The sequence below is a fragment of the Chamaea fasciata genome, unplaced genomic scaffold (assembly GCF_029207755.1).
Source record: "Chamaea fasciata isolate MVZ Bird 193981 ecotype frontalis unplaced genomic scaffold, bChaFas1.0.hap1 SCAF_1, whole genome shotgun sequence".
Taxonomy (NCBI): Eukaryota; Metazoa; Chordata; class Aves; order Passeriformes; family Sylviidae; genus Chamaea; species Chamaea fasciata.
The window spans coordinates 40,065,709-40,082,023 of NW_027094086.1; the positions used below are offsets into that span (position 1 = coordinate 40,065,709).

Sequence of the window (16,315 nt, forward strand, 5' to 3'; positions counted from 1 at the left end):
GGGGTGTTGCTTGTCAAGAAGCTCAACATGACACGGCAAGGCGCACTCAGCCCTGAATGACAACCCTGTTCTGGGCTGCATCCTTGGCAGGGGGGTTGGAATCAGATGATCTTGAAGGCCCCTTCCAAACCATCCTATGGCTCTATGACACGTGTAGGTAAATACAAGTGTGTATATTTTTGTGCCCTTAACACATGCACATACTTCGGCCAGCACAGCCGCGCAGTCACACGCCGGGCCGCGGGCGGGGCGAGCTGTCCCTCGCAGGCCGCCGTCGCGCTCACGTGAGCGGTGTCACATGACGACGGCGGCGGCGCCGGGGCCGTGGGTGCGCCGTGCTGCCCGGGCTGCCCAGGGCCGCCCGCGCCCTCCTCTCGCTCTGCTTCCTTCCTCCCCTCCATCCCTGCACGCCCCTGCGGTGAGTGGGGGCTGCCCCGGGCCCTGGCGCGGTGGGTCCCGGGGTCGGGGCACGGCCTGTGGCGGCCCTCGGGGGGCGGCCGTGCCCGGTAGCCTGTGCAGGGAGCGGCGGGACCGTGCCTGGTCTCTCCCTGTCGCAGGCAACTCTCTGCTTCTTCGGCTCAACTGCAGCGCCTGAAACCGCTGCTACCGACTCTGCCCTCGGGCAGCGTTTGAATGGCTCCGGGTGGGTCAGTAAGAGCCTGGACACCTTCAGTGGTCAGTGAAGGACGTAGTCGTGCCCTCTGTGTGCGTGTCTGCTCAGAGAAGTGGTTTCAAAGAGAGGGCATTTGTCCTCTGCTGTTTGCCCAGGATAGTTCCTCTTTTTTTTTTTTTTTTTTTTTTTTTTTTTTTTTTTTTTTTTTTTTTTTTTTTTCCCTTTCTTTGGTTGGAGTTGTATTTTTCTTCAGTCATAAAAGCGAGGTGGGCTTGCTAGGGATAGGCCCGAATGTGCCGGTTTGCTCTTGCTTGGTCTGTGAGGGGGGCCAGAAGAGTCCAGAAACAGGCTGCCAGGAGAGGCTGGGTGCAGTTCAGGTTGTAAGGAATTCCAGCTCCGGCTGGATCTGAAGTCTCTGCCAACACACTTCTTGTTTTGACATCAAAGTCAGGTGGAGATTGAAACCGTAAAGGAAAGGGAAAGAAGTGGTGAAGGTCACCGTCTGTGGTAATGTGGTATATCCTGATAAAGAGCTCCTGTTCGGATTTATTTTCCCAATTTTCTTTCTGTGCTAATGATCTTTGTTTTTCTGTTAGGTCTGTGTAGGATGGTTCTAATTTATATACTTATGGTTGTTTATTTTTTTTTGTTTTGTTTTGTTTTTCTTTTTTCTCCTGAAGCTGTAGTTTGCATGTTTCTAATGTCTAAATACTCTTAGACAAATAGCTGAAGTGCATCAGTCTGGATGTGTGGGGGGTGGGGAGGATATGCACTGAAGTTTAACCCTGGAAAGAAGATTTGGAAAGAAGACAGGTTCTCTTATCTGTAGGGCTACTTGGATGATGGAAGAGCCACCTTAATTCAAATAATTTAATTTCATTGCTTAAGGATTCACAAGGCTGGGAGTTACTTAGTAATGGTCTGTGTCTTTTATTGTAGTAAAGTTTTGACTGGCTGCAGTTGAATGTGTAGGTATGCCTTAGTTTTGTTTGTTTTCATTAACCCACATTTTAAAAACTTTATAAAACTTGGATTTTTTCAGAAACTAACTAGTGCAGTGTTAAGGACTGGGACACCTGGAAATAGATTTTTCTTTTCATTTCTTTAAAACATTGGACAAATACTCTGCTGTTTAATAATAAGAGGTCTCAAATCTGATTTTCATTTCCAGGTACATTTTAATTATCAGTCAAGATGGATATCCGAGGTGCTGTAGATGCTGCTGTCCCAACAAACATCATTGCTGCCAAGGCTGCTGAAGTTAGGGCAAACAAAGTAAACTGGCAGTCATATCTCCAGTAAGTAAAGTAATTCTTTTCTTCTTTTAAGTGTTAGACTTCTTGAGACTTTAGGCTGCAGTGGAGCATTATGTTGTGGTGAAGAATGTTCTGTCTACATGGAGGTAGTTGGAAAAAGTCTACATTAAATGGAAGTGGCTCTGGAAAATTTTCTTATGACTTATTACCAGAAGGGGAACTCTGCTTTTGTCAACTGAATGCTGCAATAGGAAATAGTACTGGTTTCCACAAATGAGTGGTAAAACTGTGGTTTGTTTTTTTTTTTTTTTTCCCTGATAATTCAAGCACAAGTCTCAATTTTAGCCTTATTGGATGACTGCTGAATTAAGAAGAGTTTACAGTAATAATTGTCTTAAGTGTAGGTGTGGGATGTCTATTGCTGAGGTGCTCTTTGTGGGAATACAGACTGTACTAGCAAAACTGGAGTGGTAGTCCAGGAAAATAAGCTGTACCTTAAGTAAAGGAGCATTAATACTGGAGGACAACTGAAGCAAGTAAATCTGGGAGAAGGCTGAAACAAATACTTCAGTCAGGGGAGAGGTGTGCTGCTGTTCCAGGCAAGCTCAGGGTTTCCTTTGGCATGGATATGATGGCACTGGGAGGAGCAAGAGAAATACTGTCCTGAGAGGATGCAGAAACAAGCTGAGGAGAAGTTTTATGGGTGAGGTAGGAAATGGGGAGAAGAAACAGACTTTCACTAGTCCTCTGAAATCTGAAGTGAAATGCAACATTCTTGTAGCCTGTTCCTTGTGACAGATAGGTATGAGAAATAGTGACAAAGTGTAATTACTATTTATAATAGCAAATTGTTTTGTAGTTAACTCCTTTGTTACTAAAGTGACAGAAATCTTCATGATTGTAGAGGTACAACCACACTGGTGATGCTTTGTGATTATCAACATTATACCACTTAAAAAAACACAGGTTTTTTTTTTTTTTTTTTTCAGATTGCTGTGGTACATATAAATATGTCATATATTAAATAACCTTGCAAAATGGTACACATGTAAGCTGAGAAATGCTAACCCAGTGGAAGCTTACTAATAATGGCTACCTGCTTTGCCCTGTCCTGTGTTATTTCAGACTTGCTTATTCCATTAATTGGATTGTACTCTTCTTTTCTATGTAATTGTATTTCTGCATGATAAATCTGCAGAAAGGAGCTGATCTGAGAAAACTTTCTTTTTGCTAGGCTGTTTTTATGATGGGTCAGTTCCTGGTTGAGTGTGATACTCAGTGGTTTTGAAGGCAAAACAGAAAGGTGGGGGTGGTAAGCTGCCAGTGGCAGCTCCCAAGCACTTTTCAAACAATCTAAGTGGCTTTTGCTCTTACTGTGTGCCCTCTTGTCTGTCTGATAGGAAGTGTGTCCCAAGGATACCTGACAGCTGGTCCTGTGCTATTCCAGAGGCAGTGAACAGCTGGTTTGCAGTTACTTGGGCTGAAAGTGGGAGTACAGTTGTTCACTGTTCATGGCCGTGAATATGAGATTCTTTCACTGCTTCTCTGGTGTTTCTATAGGGCTGGTGAGAAAAATCTGGGACTTTTGTTGATAGAGGGGATGGTTCTATTTGACAAGGAGTTGCATTTACATAGTATTTGTATTTACATTGTACTTGTTTGATTGTGTGGTCTGCTGTTCATAATTTTCATTCATTCTTCGATTCTCTTTCTCTGGTGCAGTGTAAGAAACGGGGAGTTTTGTTTGTAAATCTGGCAGCAGATTTTTGTATATCTCCTTTTGACCAGAGGGCAGGGTTCTTTTTTGGATTTTACCTCTAGAATTTGACTTGATCTTGTTCTGGAATCTATGAAGGAATTTAAACTAGTTATTTCCTCTCTTTGAATTAGCCAGGTTTGGGGGGCTCTAGTAGTGCATCTGGCTATTGTTTGTGATCCTGTGAGAGGACGAGTGTGACTTTTTGATGCTTGGTGTCCTTTGTGTGTCAATAACAGTGTGTCCTCTTTATTAGTACTCTGAAATAAATGTAATTTTTGTGTCTTGTATTTACTGGTAAGAGCCTGGCTGTATGCCTAAGTTGTTTTCAAGGATTGACTTTAATAGTGCCAGAGGGATTGTGGAGCATCTTGATGATAACTACTTCTATGGCTGAGGAGTTTCCTTACAATGAATTATTCAGAAATATCATCAAAACTTCTGGTGCTTCCAAAGAGAATAAACTCATACCTTGATTTGGACATGTCCTTTTTTACAATGGAATGGTTTGGATGTGATGGTGTCTTTGAGGCTGAGCTTTAAGAGATTTCTTGGAAAGTCAGCCAATGCAGTTATATTGATTTATTTCTGGAATGAAGCATATAACTAAGTGAGTGGAAAGTACTTTCTTTGATGCACCTGTTAGAGGCAGGTCAGAGTGGTTTGGTTTGGTCTGGTTTGTAGAGCAGAAGGAAAATGGGGTGCTTGAAAGGACAGTTCTCTTTCTTTTGAGCTTCTTGTTCTGACTGTGTGCACTTACTGTGGTAAACTTGCATATAAATATATGAAGGCATTACTTCAAGTCATCAGATGTTTTTAAATTAGAGGAAATATTTTTGTTTTCCCGAAGTTAACACATCAACTCAGGTGTGATGATTTATGCTTCTTAAACATGATTTATGCTTCTTAAACTGAAGACAGTATTTATGTAGTTGAAGAAACTATAGATAGTACTTAAGTAGTTGAAATCAAAGAAGTTCACAAGAAATTCTGATGAAAAGTTTTTTTCTCCTCTGGCTGTGGCAGTTGTATGTGTATAAAGGTGCTTTAAAGATTGCTTCACTTACAACAGCACTGGACTCAGGGTCACACAGAAGGGCATTCTGAGGTTCCTTTCTGCTCTCTCTGTTCTTCAGTACAAAAGTAAAATGGCTTATTTGTAGCTGGACAGACTTCAGTAGCCTGACTTTTCTTGTAGAGTCAGTTCAAGCTAAAGATTAACTGACACAGTGTTTATTCCATCTCTGAAGGTTGTAACTGTAAACTAAATATCAAACTAAACTAACACACAACTGCTGACTTTTGATGTTTTTTCTGTATACTGTTAGATATGACAATTGTCTGTATTAGCAGCTTACTAGTGTGTTCACTTCTCCTTACAAAATAAGGCTGTGGAAAAAGATAATTTATTTTCTGGTGCTACAATTTATCCTTTCTTTATGTTGGATTCCAGCTGGGGTCTGTATTTGAGGGAGAAGGAAGTAACAAAGCTTGTAACAGTGGAAGGTGTTGTGTGGGTCTGCCTGTGGAGGCTACATAAGTTCTGTCCGGACTTTGCTGCCTTTGGATCTTGAGACCTGTAGCAGTTTAGGGGTGTGGGTGCCCTCTGTGAGGTGAAAAGGCAAGCTGCTGTTTTGGTCTGTGTGGTTGCTTTCAGCATTTGCCCCGGGGTGTCAGAATGCCAGGGGAGGGTGTGTTGGTTTGCTTGGAGCAGGTTTGGGTTTGCTTTCTTAGGGTAGTAAATGAGTTCTGTGGAAAATTGATCTTGTTTCAGAGTTTAACTTGCACCTTACTGCACTGTAGGTTTTCTAGATACACAGCATTTGACAATGCTTTATATTTAATCAGATGAGATACTTGATGGCTAATTTGTACGTAGTTTCCTGTGTGTTTTCAAATACTTCACATGCATGTTTGTGAATTCTGATGCTGAAATATCTTTTCTAGTTTCCTGGGGGTGGAAGAACCTTCTAAAGCAGGTTAAATATTTCAGACTTTAAAAGTCAGTCATGTCTTAGAGGAAATATAGAAGTTTCCTAATTTTTAGTGTGTGTGTGTGTGTGGCTTTCTTTATGTTTTTGTTGTTATTGTTTTTTCTTTGGGTTTTTTTTGTTGTTTTTTTGATTTTTTTTTTCTCTTTTCTCAAATCTGGTTGAGTCATGTAGAGTACATTCAGTCTGTTTTACTGTTGTAATTTTGTAATGCTAAAACTGTTGAGCAGTTGGATAAATTTAGTGTTTCTAGGCACATGCAGAGTACTGTAGGTACCTGGATAAAAGAAATTATGCCCTGATATGATGGCTTCATATGAGCTTTGTATATGCTGCATGTATAGTCAATTTTTTAATATTAAAAACCCAAAACAAACTAAAAAAAAAATACCCTAACCTTCAGAGTGTCTTTTATGAAATCATTCAAACAAACAAAAAAAAAGGAACAAGAGTTGCTGGAGGAAATGCATAATTAAAAGAAGGAATCACAAGTTTCTGAATCATATTGAGCGATCAGGAGGATTTAAAAATTGTGGTCTTGCAAATTCGTGCTTTCTAAATCCTAGAGTTTCAGTTTCGTCTCCTCTGGCAAGTGCTCAGAGGCAGCTCTTGGTATCCCAGGCATAGAGCTTTGAAAGGTGCTTACAAGGCTCCTGGCCTAAACCTGATATGCTCAGACAGGAGGAAAAAAAAAAAAAAAAAAAAAGGGAAAATCCGTGTGTTGAGATAAAGAGACTTTAACAGGACAGAAAAGATGAAAAAATAATATAAAAATATAAAGGGTTCATACTGGATCTGGTACAGAACTGTACCAGGTACTGGGAAGAATATTAGCTATCCTAGCTGAAACCAAGACACAGCTGAAGCTCAAAGTGACTTTTATCTTGGCAAAAGGCAGTAGACACATCCTGGAAAATAACAAATTAAATGGCTGCTAGGAAGAGGGATGGGAGGAGGCTTTGGTTGCTTGTTTGCTAAAAGGTGCTGGGAAATTTCTGTTGCTTTGAAGAGGGGGTGAGGAAAATGTGTAATAGCATCATGGGACTCAGTATCAGCTGTCTGGGGCTGTTCTGCACTTTCTCATATTTTTTGGTTGATTTTTCTTCCCCTGCCCCCCACTACTGGTTAAGGTTTACTGTGTAATCAATTATTTCAGTTTTAAAATGAGATGAATGGAAATAGATACATTTGAAATTACTAAAACAATTAATCAGATGTATGACTTCCTTGATAAAATTTCAACAGCTTGTTTAAAAAGCTGTCAGATCCCTTGTAATGTTTTGTATAGGTTGGAAGATGTATTTTTGAATGGTGCTAACAAAGTGGTAAAGAGTAAACTTTAATGCCTTTTTTTTCCCTCACAACAATATCAATCCCCACATTTTTTTTTTCTTTTTTCCCTGTGGCCTAATGTAGGATAAAAGCAAAAGCTTGAAAGCTTTTTTTCCTTTGCAGTTAGATGACCCCTTCTAATAGCTTGACTGTAAAGAAGTATCTCTCTTCATGGGCTGAGGCTTTCTCCAACATTAAAGCTGAAAATTAAGGGTTCATCTTATGTTGTCTTTGAAGTGCTTTGTAAATGGCAATATTCATATGAACAAGCAGCTTATCTGGTTACTGTTGTATCAGTGTGATCCATGAGTCCCTGGCTTGGTCAGCATTATTTGAAGCAAAAGAGGCTTCTAGTTATGGGTCTTTAAATCCAGTATTTGTGGCAGATGAATTGTCCACCTCTTCCTCTAACTTTTCAAATCCATCCTTAATAGGCAAGAATGAAGGTAGGTCAGTCTAAAAGGCATGGTAGCAGCATGGTCATCATTAGCTAATCTCATATGATTCATCTATAATTAGTTGAAGTTTTTGCAGAAGTTGGGCAAGGACCACCCTGTCAATGGCTTCAGGAATCTTCCAGCTAGTAAATCTTGATTGCCTTTCTTCAGTGCCTATGAGGATATCTGTAACAAAGCAGCTGGAATACAGGAATAACACACATGGCACTGGACTACTTATTTTCTTTGCTTGAATAGTAAATAGATAAAAGATGTCTCTGTGATGAGGCCATACTCAAGACATAATCATTTAAGTAAGAGGAAAGAAAATAACACATTATAGGTTTATTTCTCTATTTCAAGAATCCAGGTGAGCCAATTGGAAAAAAAAAGTGAACACTTCCTGTAAAATTTACAATGGTTTTAATGTAATCTATAGTCATGGAACATCTGAAAACTGACTTTGAATATGTAAAAGATGGGGGGAGAGTCTGTGCTACATAGCTTTGCAAAGATGAAGAGGCATTTCATTCAGTGGAAATGTTAAGAGGAGATGAGTCTTGGAAATAACTGAGGCAGGAATGTCTAATGCTCTCATCCCCTGTGACTGTGCATGATTTTCTTCTTTCCTGAAGCCCTCATGGTGTTACCTAGTAAAGCTAGTCGCCTATTAAAATCTTGGATATTTTTAGGACTACTTGATTTAAAATTACTTTTCTTACTTGAAGAGTACCTGAATGTGCTATTTTGACAAGTTTTTTTTTTTTTTATTTCTTGTGATGTGAAGTTTTATATTATAAAAAAACCCCAGCAGTGTTCTGCAAGTTTGTCTGACTCTTCAGCTGAGTCAACAGCTTTCTGAGATAGCACTGGTGATGGCAGTAACTACTTGAATATCAAGTTGAAGAGAAGATTAAGTAGACATCTGTTATCTTACCGGTGTCCACAGCAGTTCACTATATCAATCCCCCTTGCTCTGTGTTTGGACGAACTTGCATACATATCAGTTTTTAAACTCAAAATGTAATTAGTGAACGCTAAAAATAAATTAGGAACTATGATCTCTGTTCTCCTTACAATTTTCTTCAGTGCTTATGGCAATCTTAAAGAAACAATTAATTTTGTTTTTCAACACTTATATCTTGGTTGGATTAGACTGTTATTAATGTTATGTGCTGATTAAATGGAGCAGATTAATGAAAAATAGGAAAAAAATCTAAAAACCTCCTCCCACCCCCTCCCTTCTTCTCAGGATCAACTTGGCTTCAATTTCTCTGCCTTCTTGCTTTGAGTGGTGTAGGGGAATGGGATATGGAGGCTGTGGTCAGTTCAGAGCACTCAATCTCTGCTGCTCCTTCCTTCTCACACTCTTCCCCTGCTCCATCCTGAGGTGTCCCACTCATGGGTTATGGTCATTCACAAACTCCTCCAGCATGGATCCTTTCTGTAGATTCCAGTCTTCCAGACACAGACTGCTCCAGCAGGTCCTGCAAGAAAACCTGCATGGACTGCAGTTTCCTGTAAGGCACGTCTGCCTGCTCCAGCATGAATGTCCTCCATGGACTGCAGGTGGATCTCTGCTCCACCCAGGACCTCCATGGGCTGCAGGGGGACAGCTGCCTCACCATGGGCTTCACCACTGGCTGTGGGGGAATCTGTGCTCCCGCACGTGGATCACCTTCTCTCCTTCCCTGTGCACTGATCTGGCAGTCTGCAGACTGTCAGTCCTGTCTCATGGCTGCTGTTGCACAGCAGTTTTTACTCCTTAAATATGTTACCAGAGAGGTGCTGCTGTCATTCCTGAGTGGCTCAGGTTTGGCCAGGTTTGGTCTGTTCTGGAGCTGGCTGGAACTGGCTCTGTCTGACATGGGGGCCACTTCTGGTGTCTTCTCATAGGAGCCACCCAAGCAGTCCCCTACTAACAAAACCTTGCCATGTGAAACCAGTGCAGTTATTTCCCACTTACTGTTCATGTTATTTACAGTTTAATATTTTGTTTTTCAGAGGTCAGATGATTTCAGGTGAAGACTGTGAATTTATTCAAAGATTTGAACAGAAAAGAAGTCCAGAAGAAAAACAAGAGTTGTTGCAAACAGAAGGCAATCAAGTAACTTTCTTTTAATGAAGTCTCTTTTGGGGGGGAAGGAAATTTTCATATCAACTCTTATTGTTGGCTGTATACAGTTAAGATGTTATGGAATAAGTATAAAGCTTGCTATCATGATTCTTTTATTTTTCCTTAGATATAGGTTGGATGTTATTTCATTATTTTTAAAACCTACTAAATAATTGTTAAATGTCATCTGACTTTGAGTCTATTGTGGGATAAGATAGCTCAGGTCTTCTCTCATCCCAGTTTACTTATTCATGCATACTTGTGCTTGAGTCACTTATTTTTTTTTTGAGCTTTTTTCTTTATAGTTTGCTGATGACAGCTGCTACCAGTAAAATTGCTGCTTAGTTGGCTTAGCAGTTATAATCTAGTTACAGCATGGAGTCCATTGACTGCTAAGGTGTATTCAGTTAGACATGGGTGTCTCTTGTCATTTTAAGCATGGCAAGATATGAAACCTTTGCATTGGACAGAGCTGATTCAGGACTGAATCAGCGCTTTGCTCTTATAGAGTCCAGGCAGGATGCCCAAAGAGACTTTTAATAGTATTTGAATCAGAAGAATCTCAGCCTGAGGTTCTAGCACAGAATGTCAGACATCAAGAGAATTGGGAGAAGCAGGGAGGAAGGTGAAGAGTAGATGCTTTCAACACACAAACATTTCCAGCCATTTTTTCTACTTAAATTTTAGGCTGCTTGTTTAGGTTTTGTATTCCTTTTCTCTCCAGATTGTACTGTGTTACTGTTATCTAATGGATAATAGTTTGCATAGTAACAAAAACATGTGTGGTGTACCTTATATGTCACTATATAATTACAGTGTAGCAGTTTGGAATTGGATTTTTTTCTGTTTTAGTTGAATATGGTGAAGGGGAAGGAGGAAGTGTAAAAAATCATGCTGTAACTATTTCAGCCTGTTGCTGAAATTGTAACATTCTTCAAAGATGAATAAAGTTTTTTCTACAAGGTATACAGTAAGTGAACAGTGGAGTTACCTGTCTTCCTCCCTCCATTCAAATTGTTGAAACTTTTTTTGTACTCTTAATAGCTGTTCTGTCAGTTTACTTGATCTTCTCACTACCATAAAAAAGGGGTTCTGAGGGAGGCTTTTCTAATCTGACTTTCAACCAAGCATATTGCTGACTTTCACTAGCAAGTACTTATTTAATTTGAAAGCCATAAAACAATTTATAAAGGGTAGCAACAAATGTGACAGAAAATTTTCTTTGTGAGATAATGTCAAATGTATTCATCTCTTACTGCAATTGAATAAGATGTTCGGATGCTCAATACTTATGTAAGACTTAACTGTGAATTAATAAAGTCCTGTTTTATATTATCAAAAGGAGCAAAGACAATTGCTAATATTAATTTTAATGTCTCTTATTTTTCTAGTGTGCTAAAACATTTATAAACTTGATGACTCATATCTCCAAGGAACAGACTGTTCAGTACATTCTGACTATGGTTGATGATATGCTGCAAGTAGGTCAATAATCTGTATTATTTTTAAGTCTTTAAATGCATGCTTGAATGTTTCCCTAATGTAATTAATGTATTTTCAGGTGTTTGTCATACTGTGTTAAAAATATTCTATTAAATTTTCAGATCCTGTCTTCAGAGATTAAATGTTAGACCTAAAGTTGTAAGGGTAACATAGTTTGTAATATGTTCAAATTCTGGAAGTAAAACAAACTTTTATGCTTGTCTGTTGGTTCTCAACTATGTTTAATTCAAAACTTGGTTGTTAAGGCTAGTGTTGCATAGTGTTTCATTTTATGTGATCTTAATTTGCAGATTTTTTTTCTAAATACTTTTTACATTTGATATATCGGCTTATGTTATAGTAGACTTGCCAGTATTAGATTAATGGTTTGATTTGGTGATCTTAAAGATCTTTCCCAACCTAAACAATTCTAAAATTTAGTGACTTGTGACCTCAGCCCTTTCCTATGGTATAGGGAGGATATGACTTATCACTTGAAGTCGTTGAAGCTTTTCATATGAAGGTGTTAATTTGGCCACCCTCTGCAAGAAGGTGAAACTTCTTCAGCTTCAGGTTTCCAACATAAGTTAGGTTGTTTTGGGACAACATGTTCTGAAATTCTGCATGGTTTAATTCTAAACCAGGAACTTTTTTAATTCTGTGTAACATACAGCTCTTTGTAACTGTGAACAACAGTGGCTTGTAAGAGTAGCCTATTTAGGACTGCTGAGCTGATTGGGACAACTCAAGAAGAGGCTTCTCTCAATCAGATAATCCTGCTTTTATGTTTCCTTGCTCTGAAGTTGGCTAAGAGAAGGCATTTGGAATGATGTAACAAGATGGATTGAGTTTTGTGAGGCTTTTTCCTAGTATTCAAATTAACTATCTGTGTTTGATAGTTTCTCTTCTCCTGTTTTATATTTAATCCAAGGTTACAGTGAAGTGTGTTTAGTGATATTGTTTCAGGGTATTGCCCTAGGAGGTGAATGATGTGAGTTCTAATTCCAGCTCTGAGTATTCAGTATTTCAACAGGCAAGTTGAAAAGTGTGAACCTCTTCACAGTTTGTATGACATGAGGACCATGGTGTTCTTTCATGTGCCTGTCTGCACAACAGAGCCCTGAGTGAGTGCCCTGACATCTAGGCTAATAGGGTAATAGTGGTGGTGGCAGCAATTTACTCATCTGTAGCCTCATCACTTTTTCTCATTTAGTTTTACTTTTGTTCAAGTGTGACACAAACATGGAGAAGCAGAGAAGACAGAAATGATCCTCAGTGCCATTCTTTGATTAGGGTACTGAGTTGGGAATACCTTGTTTTTGTTTACACGTTGGATGACAAACTTTGGCTCAGTGTGTGAGGACTCTGTTTATTATGGCTACTTTTGTGAGGAATGGGTGTTGCTTTCTGTGCATCAGTGGCCAGAGAAGTCATCATTTCACTTGCTCCTTTTCAGAACTTGTGAGTGTTCATAGGTCTTGTTTTGTTAAAGTGCTTTGGCATTAGCACATAGCCTGCAGCTACAGTATATGATAGCTGATATCTCCTGTGCTGTGGAATTAATACCCCACAGGTAATGCTTTCACTGGCTCACTTTGGAACAGATGGAATAGTTCTATGTAGTCGCAGAAAGTAGTTTTGAGTAATCTTTTTTGCTCTATTGTTTCTGTCATAAGTGGTTAGATGTATGTGTTTTCTTGACTATATGACATGGCTGTATTTTGGGCCTTACCCTGCTCTAGGAGTGGCATGTATGGAATTCTTAATGTTTAATGTAATGGCTTTAAATTATTCAGGTTTTATAGTAATACAGCAGAATAGGGATTTTAGTGCACACTATGTATTTGCTTTTGTTTGAAGTTGAATGCCTTTTTCACTTTAGAAATTCTGCTTCAGTATCCAAAAGGCTGCACTGACTTTTGCAATGCTGTGCATGATTGCATTATTCAGGGATTCAGGGATGCTGCCATAGAAGGCTTCTGTGCAGACATCCACATGGCATTATCTCAGAGCTTCCTAATCTATGACATCTTCACTCAGCAAGGCTGAAACAGGATTTGTTTTGGTCATGTTCAGGGGTTGGAACCTACAGTCAGTGGTGCCTTATGAACCCCTGGTTGCACGTTTTCAAGGTGTAAGATGCTTGTCAGAAAGCAGCATATTGGCCAATAATGGTGTGACTGCGAGTTTAGGGCAGGGTCTCTGCAGACTGCCCGGGCACAAGAACTGACAGTGTCATAGAATCATAGAATGGTTTGGGTTAGAAGGTTACCTTGAAGATATGTGGTCCCAGCCCTCTTGCTTTGGGCAGGGACACCTTCAGCTAGACCAGGTTGCTCAAAGTCCCATCCAGCCTATTCTTGAAAACCTCCAGGGATGGGGCATCCCCAGCTTCCCTGTGCAACCTGTTCCAGTGTCTCAGAGTCTTTCCCTAATACCTAAATCTACTCCCAGTTTGAAGCCATTCCCCCTTGTCCCGTCAGTACGTGCTCCTGTGAATAGTCTTGCCCCATTTTTCTTGTGGATATAAAGTGTCCAGTCTTTGCCTGATTCGTCTTAATTCAGTACATTCAAAAATTTAAAGCAAGAAATTCTTCAAGGACGTGGCCTGTCATGATGCCATTGAGTAAAATTTGCCTTGAGAAGGTATGTTTGCTGCAGTTTCATGAGATGAACAAATAATATTTCAAGCTGCTTTTGATAGCTGAAACTTCTAGAAACTATTACTGGCAGCAGTATTCAGCTTTTGTCTGATAATAACTGACTGTGGTTCTTCTATTATCTTTCTATGCTTTGCTTGTGAGGTGGTGAAAATTATGTCAACTGTGTTTTGAGCTCACCAAAAACTTACTTGAGTATCTAGGATTGTTCCAGCAGTTCAACTTACTGATTTGATGACCTTTCTAAGAAAGATTGTTTTTGAACACTGGCAAACATGAAATTAGTGTGGCGTTTACCATGTAAGATTATTGCCATTCTGCTTACTTCTGGAGGTGGAGTGTGTTAGCATACTGCCATCCTGGAGGAAACATTCCTTACTCTCTTCATCTGATAAATTCTTGGAACAATGTCTTTGCATTAGTGACCTTGTTGCACTGCACAGTCTGTTACTTATGAAATCTTTAGTTGGTGCAGGTAGCAGTACCACCCGAGCTTCATTATGCTTCTTCTGAAATGACAGCTACTAAATTATTCAGCTGTTGATGTGAGAGCTTCAGAATTTTCCTTTTATCAGTGTAGTCAGTAGCTTCCTAGGAAGGTGCTAACTACCTATTTCAGAGCTGTGGGAAGTTTTCCACTCCTTCCCTTCTTTCTTGATCCTGCACCTTAGGAGCAAACCAGGCAAGTCTTCTGACTGACAGCATGTTGAAATTATTTCAACATTTCTGCTTCCAGACTTGTCTGTCTCCTCCTTAGTTATGTTGTAAACTGAACTCATTGATCTGGTAAGTTTTGATCTTTCTTAGCTGGACTGTTTAGCACATGCAGATGCTAACAGTGATTTATATGATCGAACTGCCATTTCTCATCAAGCAAGCCCTCAGAGAGTAAAAGCTCTCCACCAAAGGCTCTGTGTTCCTGAGATCTTACTTTTATTTATTTCATAGTTTGAACAACAATTTTTGAGAACATTTCTGGGTGCTTTTCCACGCTTGCCATGTAGAGAATGGGTCACTGTAAGGGTTATAACTGGCAGATAACTGGTGACATCTGAGCTCCCCCAGTCAGTGATCAGGGCAGCAATTTGCAGCCCTTGTGGTACAATACAGTTGTGGTTTAACCCTAACTGGCAGCTAAACACCACACAGCCACTCACTCTCTCCTTTGGCAGGGGGATGGGGAAGAGAATTGGAAGAGTAAAAATAAGAAAACTTGTGTTTTGAGGTAAGGACTGTTACTTTCAAGGTTGAAGCTCTAAGGCTTAGTAAGATGCTACTGTTTGAATCATGGATACACTCTTGTGTTTAATGGATCATATTCCAACAAGGAGGCTTGCATAGCTGGTTCCTCTTCCCTAGAGTTAATATCAGCATGCAGAATTGATGGAGAAAAGCCTTTCTAGTTAGGGGAGTTTGGAAGTTAAAATGTCTGGATAGTGGAGACTGAGATACTGTCCTTTTTGTGAGTTTCTCATCTGCCTTCCTTGAGAGGACTTGTGTACTTGGTGGTGGTAGTTTGCTTTAATGGGGGCACATCTCTTCAAAGGAAAGCTTCCAATCTACCAGGCTGGAAACCATATGGAAATGCTTGAGGAAAAGCCAGAATTCAAATGTGAGATTTTTTGGGACTGTCTGTCTATATTCTAGGCTATTAGGAAACAGCAGAACTTTCCTTTCTCCTTCATGATTGCATGGCCTGTTCTCTGGCCTGCTGTAAGGAGAACTGTAATAGCTGCTTTGCATAGTGATTATTAGGGGAAATACTTAAAGAGGCTATCCTCAGTGCCCAGGCTCCGGTAGTTGTGGTCTATTGTGGCTCAGGGTAGGAGCCCTGGAAAACAGACTTCTGGTGGCAGTGTCCGCTTAGAGACACGTAGTTGCCTGAGATAACTGCTGAATCAGTTGCAGCCTCATCTGGGAGAGAAGAGCTCATTTTCCATTGAGAGGAATGGAAAGGTTCATCTACACCTCCAAGGTTTCACTTACAGAAGAAGTTGAACAGCAGGCTCTTGTGTGGAAGTAGCAGTACATTGAAAACTTTGTATGGACTTTATTCAAGCATAATTGGTTAGGTGAAGATTAGTGTTATTCTTAAAAAATGACAGTATTTAGCTTGTTTCTCATTTGCCTCACTCCACTTGCATGTTCAAAAGACTATATGTGTTTTTGCTCAAGCAGGTGTTGCAGTACAGTGATACAACTAAGGCTTCAGGGTTTGTTTCCTCCACCCCAAATCTCCAGGCTTCATGTTGGAGTGCTGAAATGACTCTATCCACAAGTAATATCTAACTGAAAAATTTCCATGGGCTCTTACAAGCTGGGATACACTCTGAGGATCTATGCCAACATACCAAGGAGCAAATAACTGCTTTATGTCAAATGCTTTTACAAGTCTGTCATCTTTTCCTCTCCCTCAATTTTTACAGGAAAATCATCAGCGTGTTTGCATCTTCTTTGATTATGCAAAACGTGGTAAAAACACTGCATGGTCCTATTTTCTGCCAATGTTGAATCGACAAGATCTCTTCACTGTGCATATGGTAAGTTTGAAATGAACCTGTCTCTGAAGATGGTAGAGAAAAAATGTTGGTTCTGTTTTTCTTCAGGGGAGTTTAGAATTTGAAACTAAACTTCTGACTGGACTGGAAAGTTTTTCTCTTGCAGTCTAGACG

General features: G+C 39.9%; 1 protein-coding gene across 1 annotated transcript in view; it reads left to right on the forward strand.

Moving 5' to 3' along the window:
• The first annotated feature begins 291 nt into the window (after positions 1-291).
• The window catches only part of ATP6V1H (ATPase H+ transporting V1 subunit H), a 46,377-nt gene continuing 30,353 nt past the window's right edge, over positions 292-16,315 (forward strand). The window contains exons 1-5 of the mRNA XM_066181405.1: positions 292-418; positions 1,785-1,911; positions 9,390-9,492; positions 10,893-10,982; positions 16,070-16,183. Of these exons, the coding sequence (XP_066037502.1) occupies positions 1,808-1,911; positions 9,390-9,492; positions 10,893-10,982; positions 16,070-16,183 (411 nt within the window). The 5' untranslated portion in view covers positions 292-418; positions 1,785-1,807. The remainder of the gene's footprint in view (positions 419-1,784; positions 1,912-9,389; positions 9,493-10,892; positions 10,983-16,069; positions 16,184-16,315) is intronic.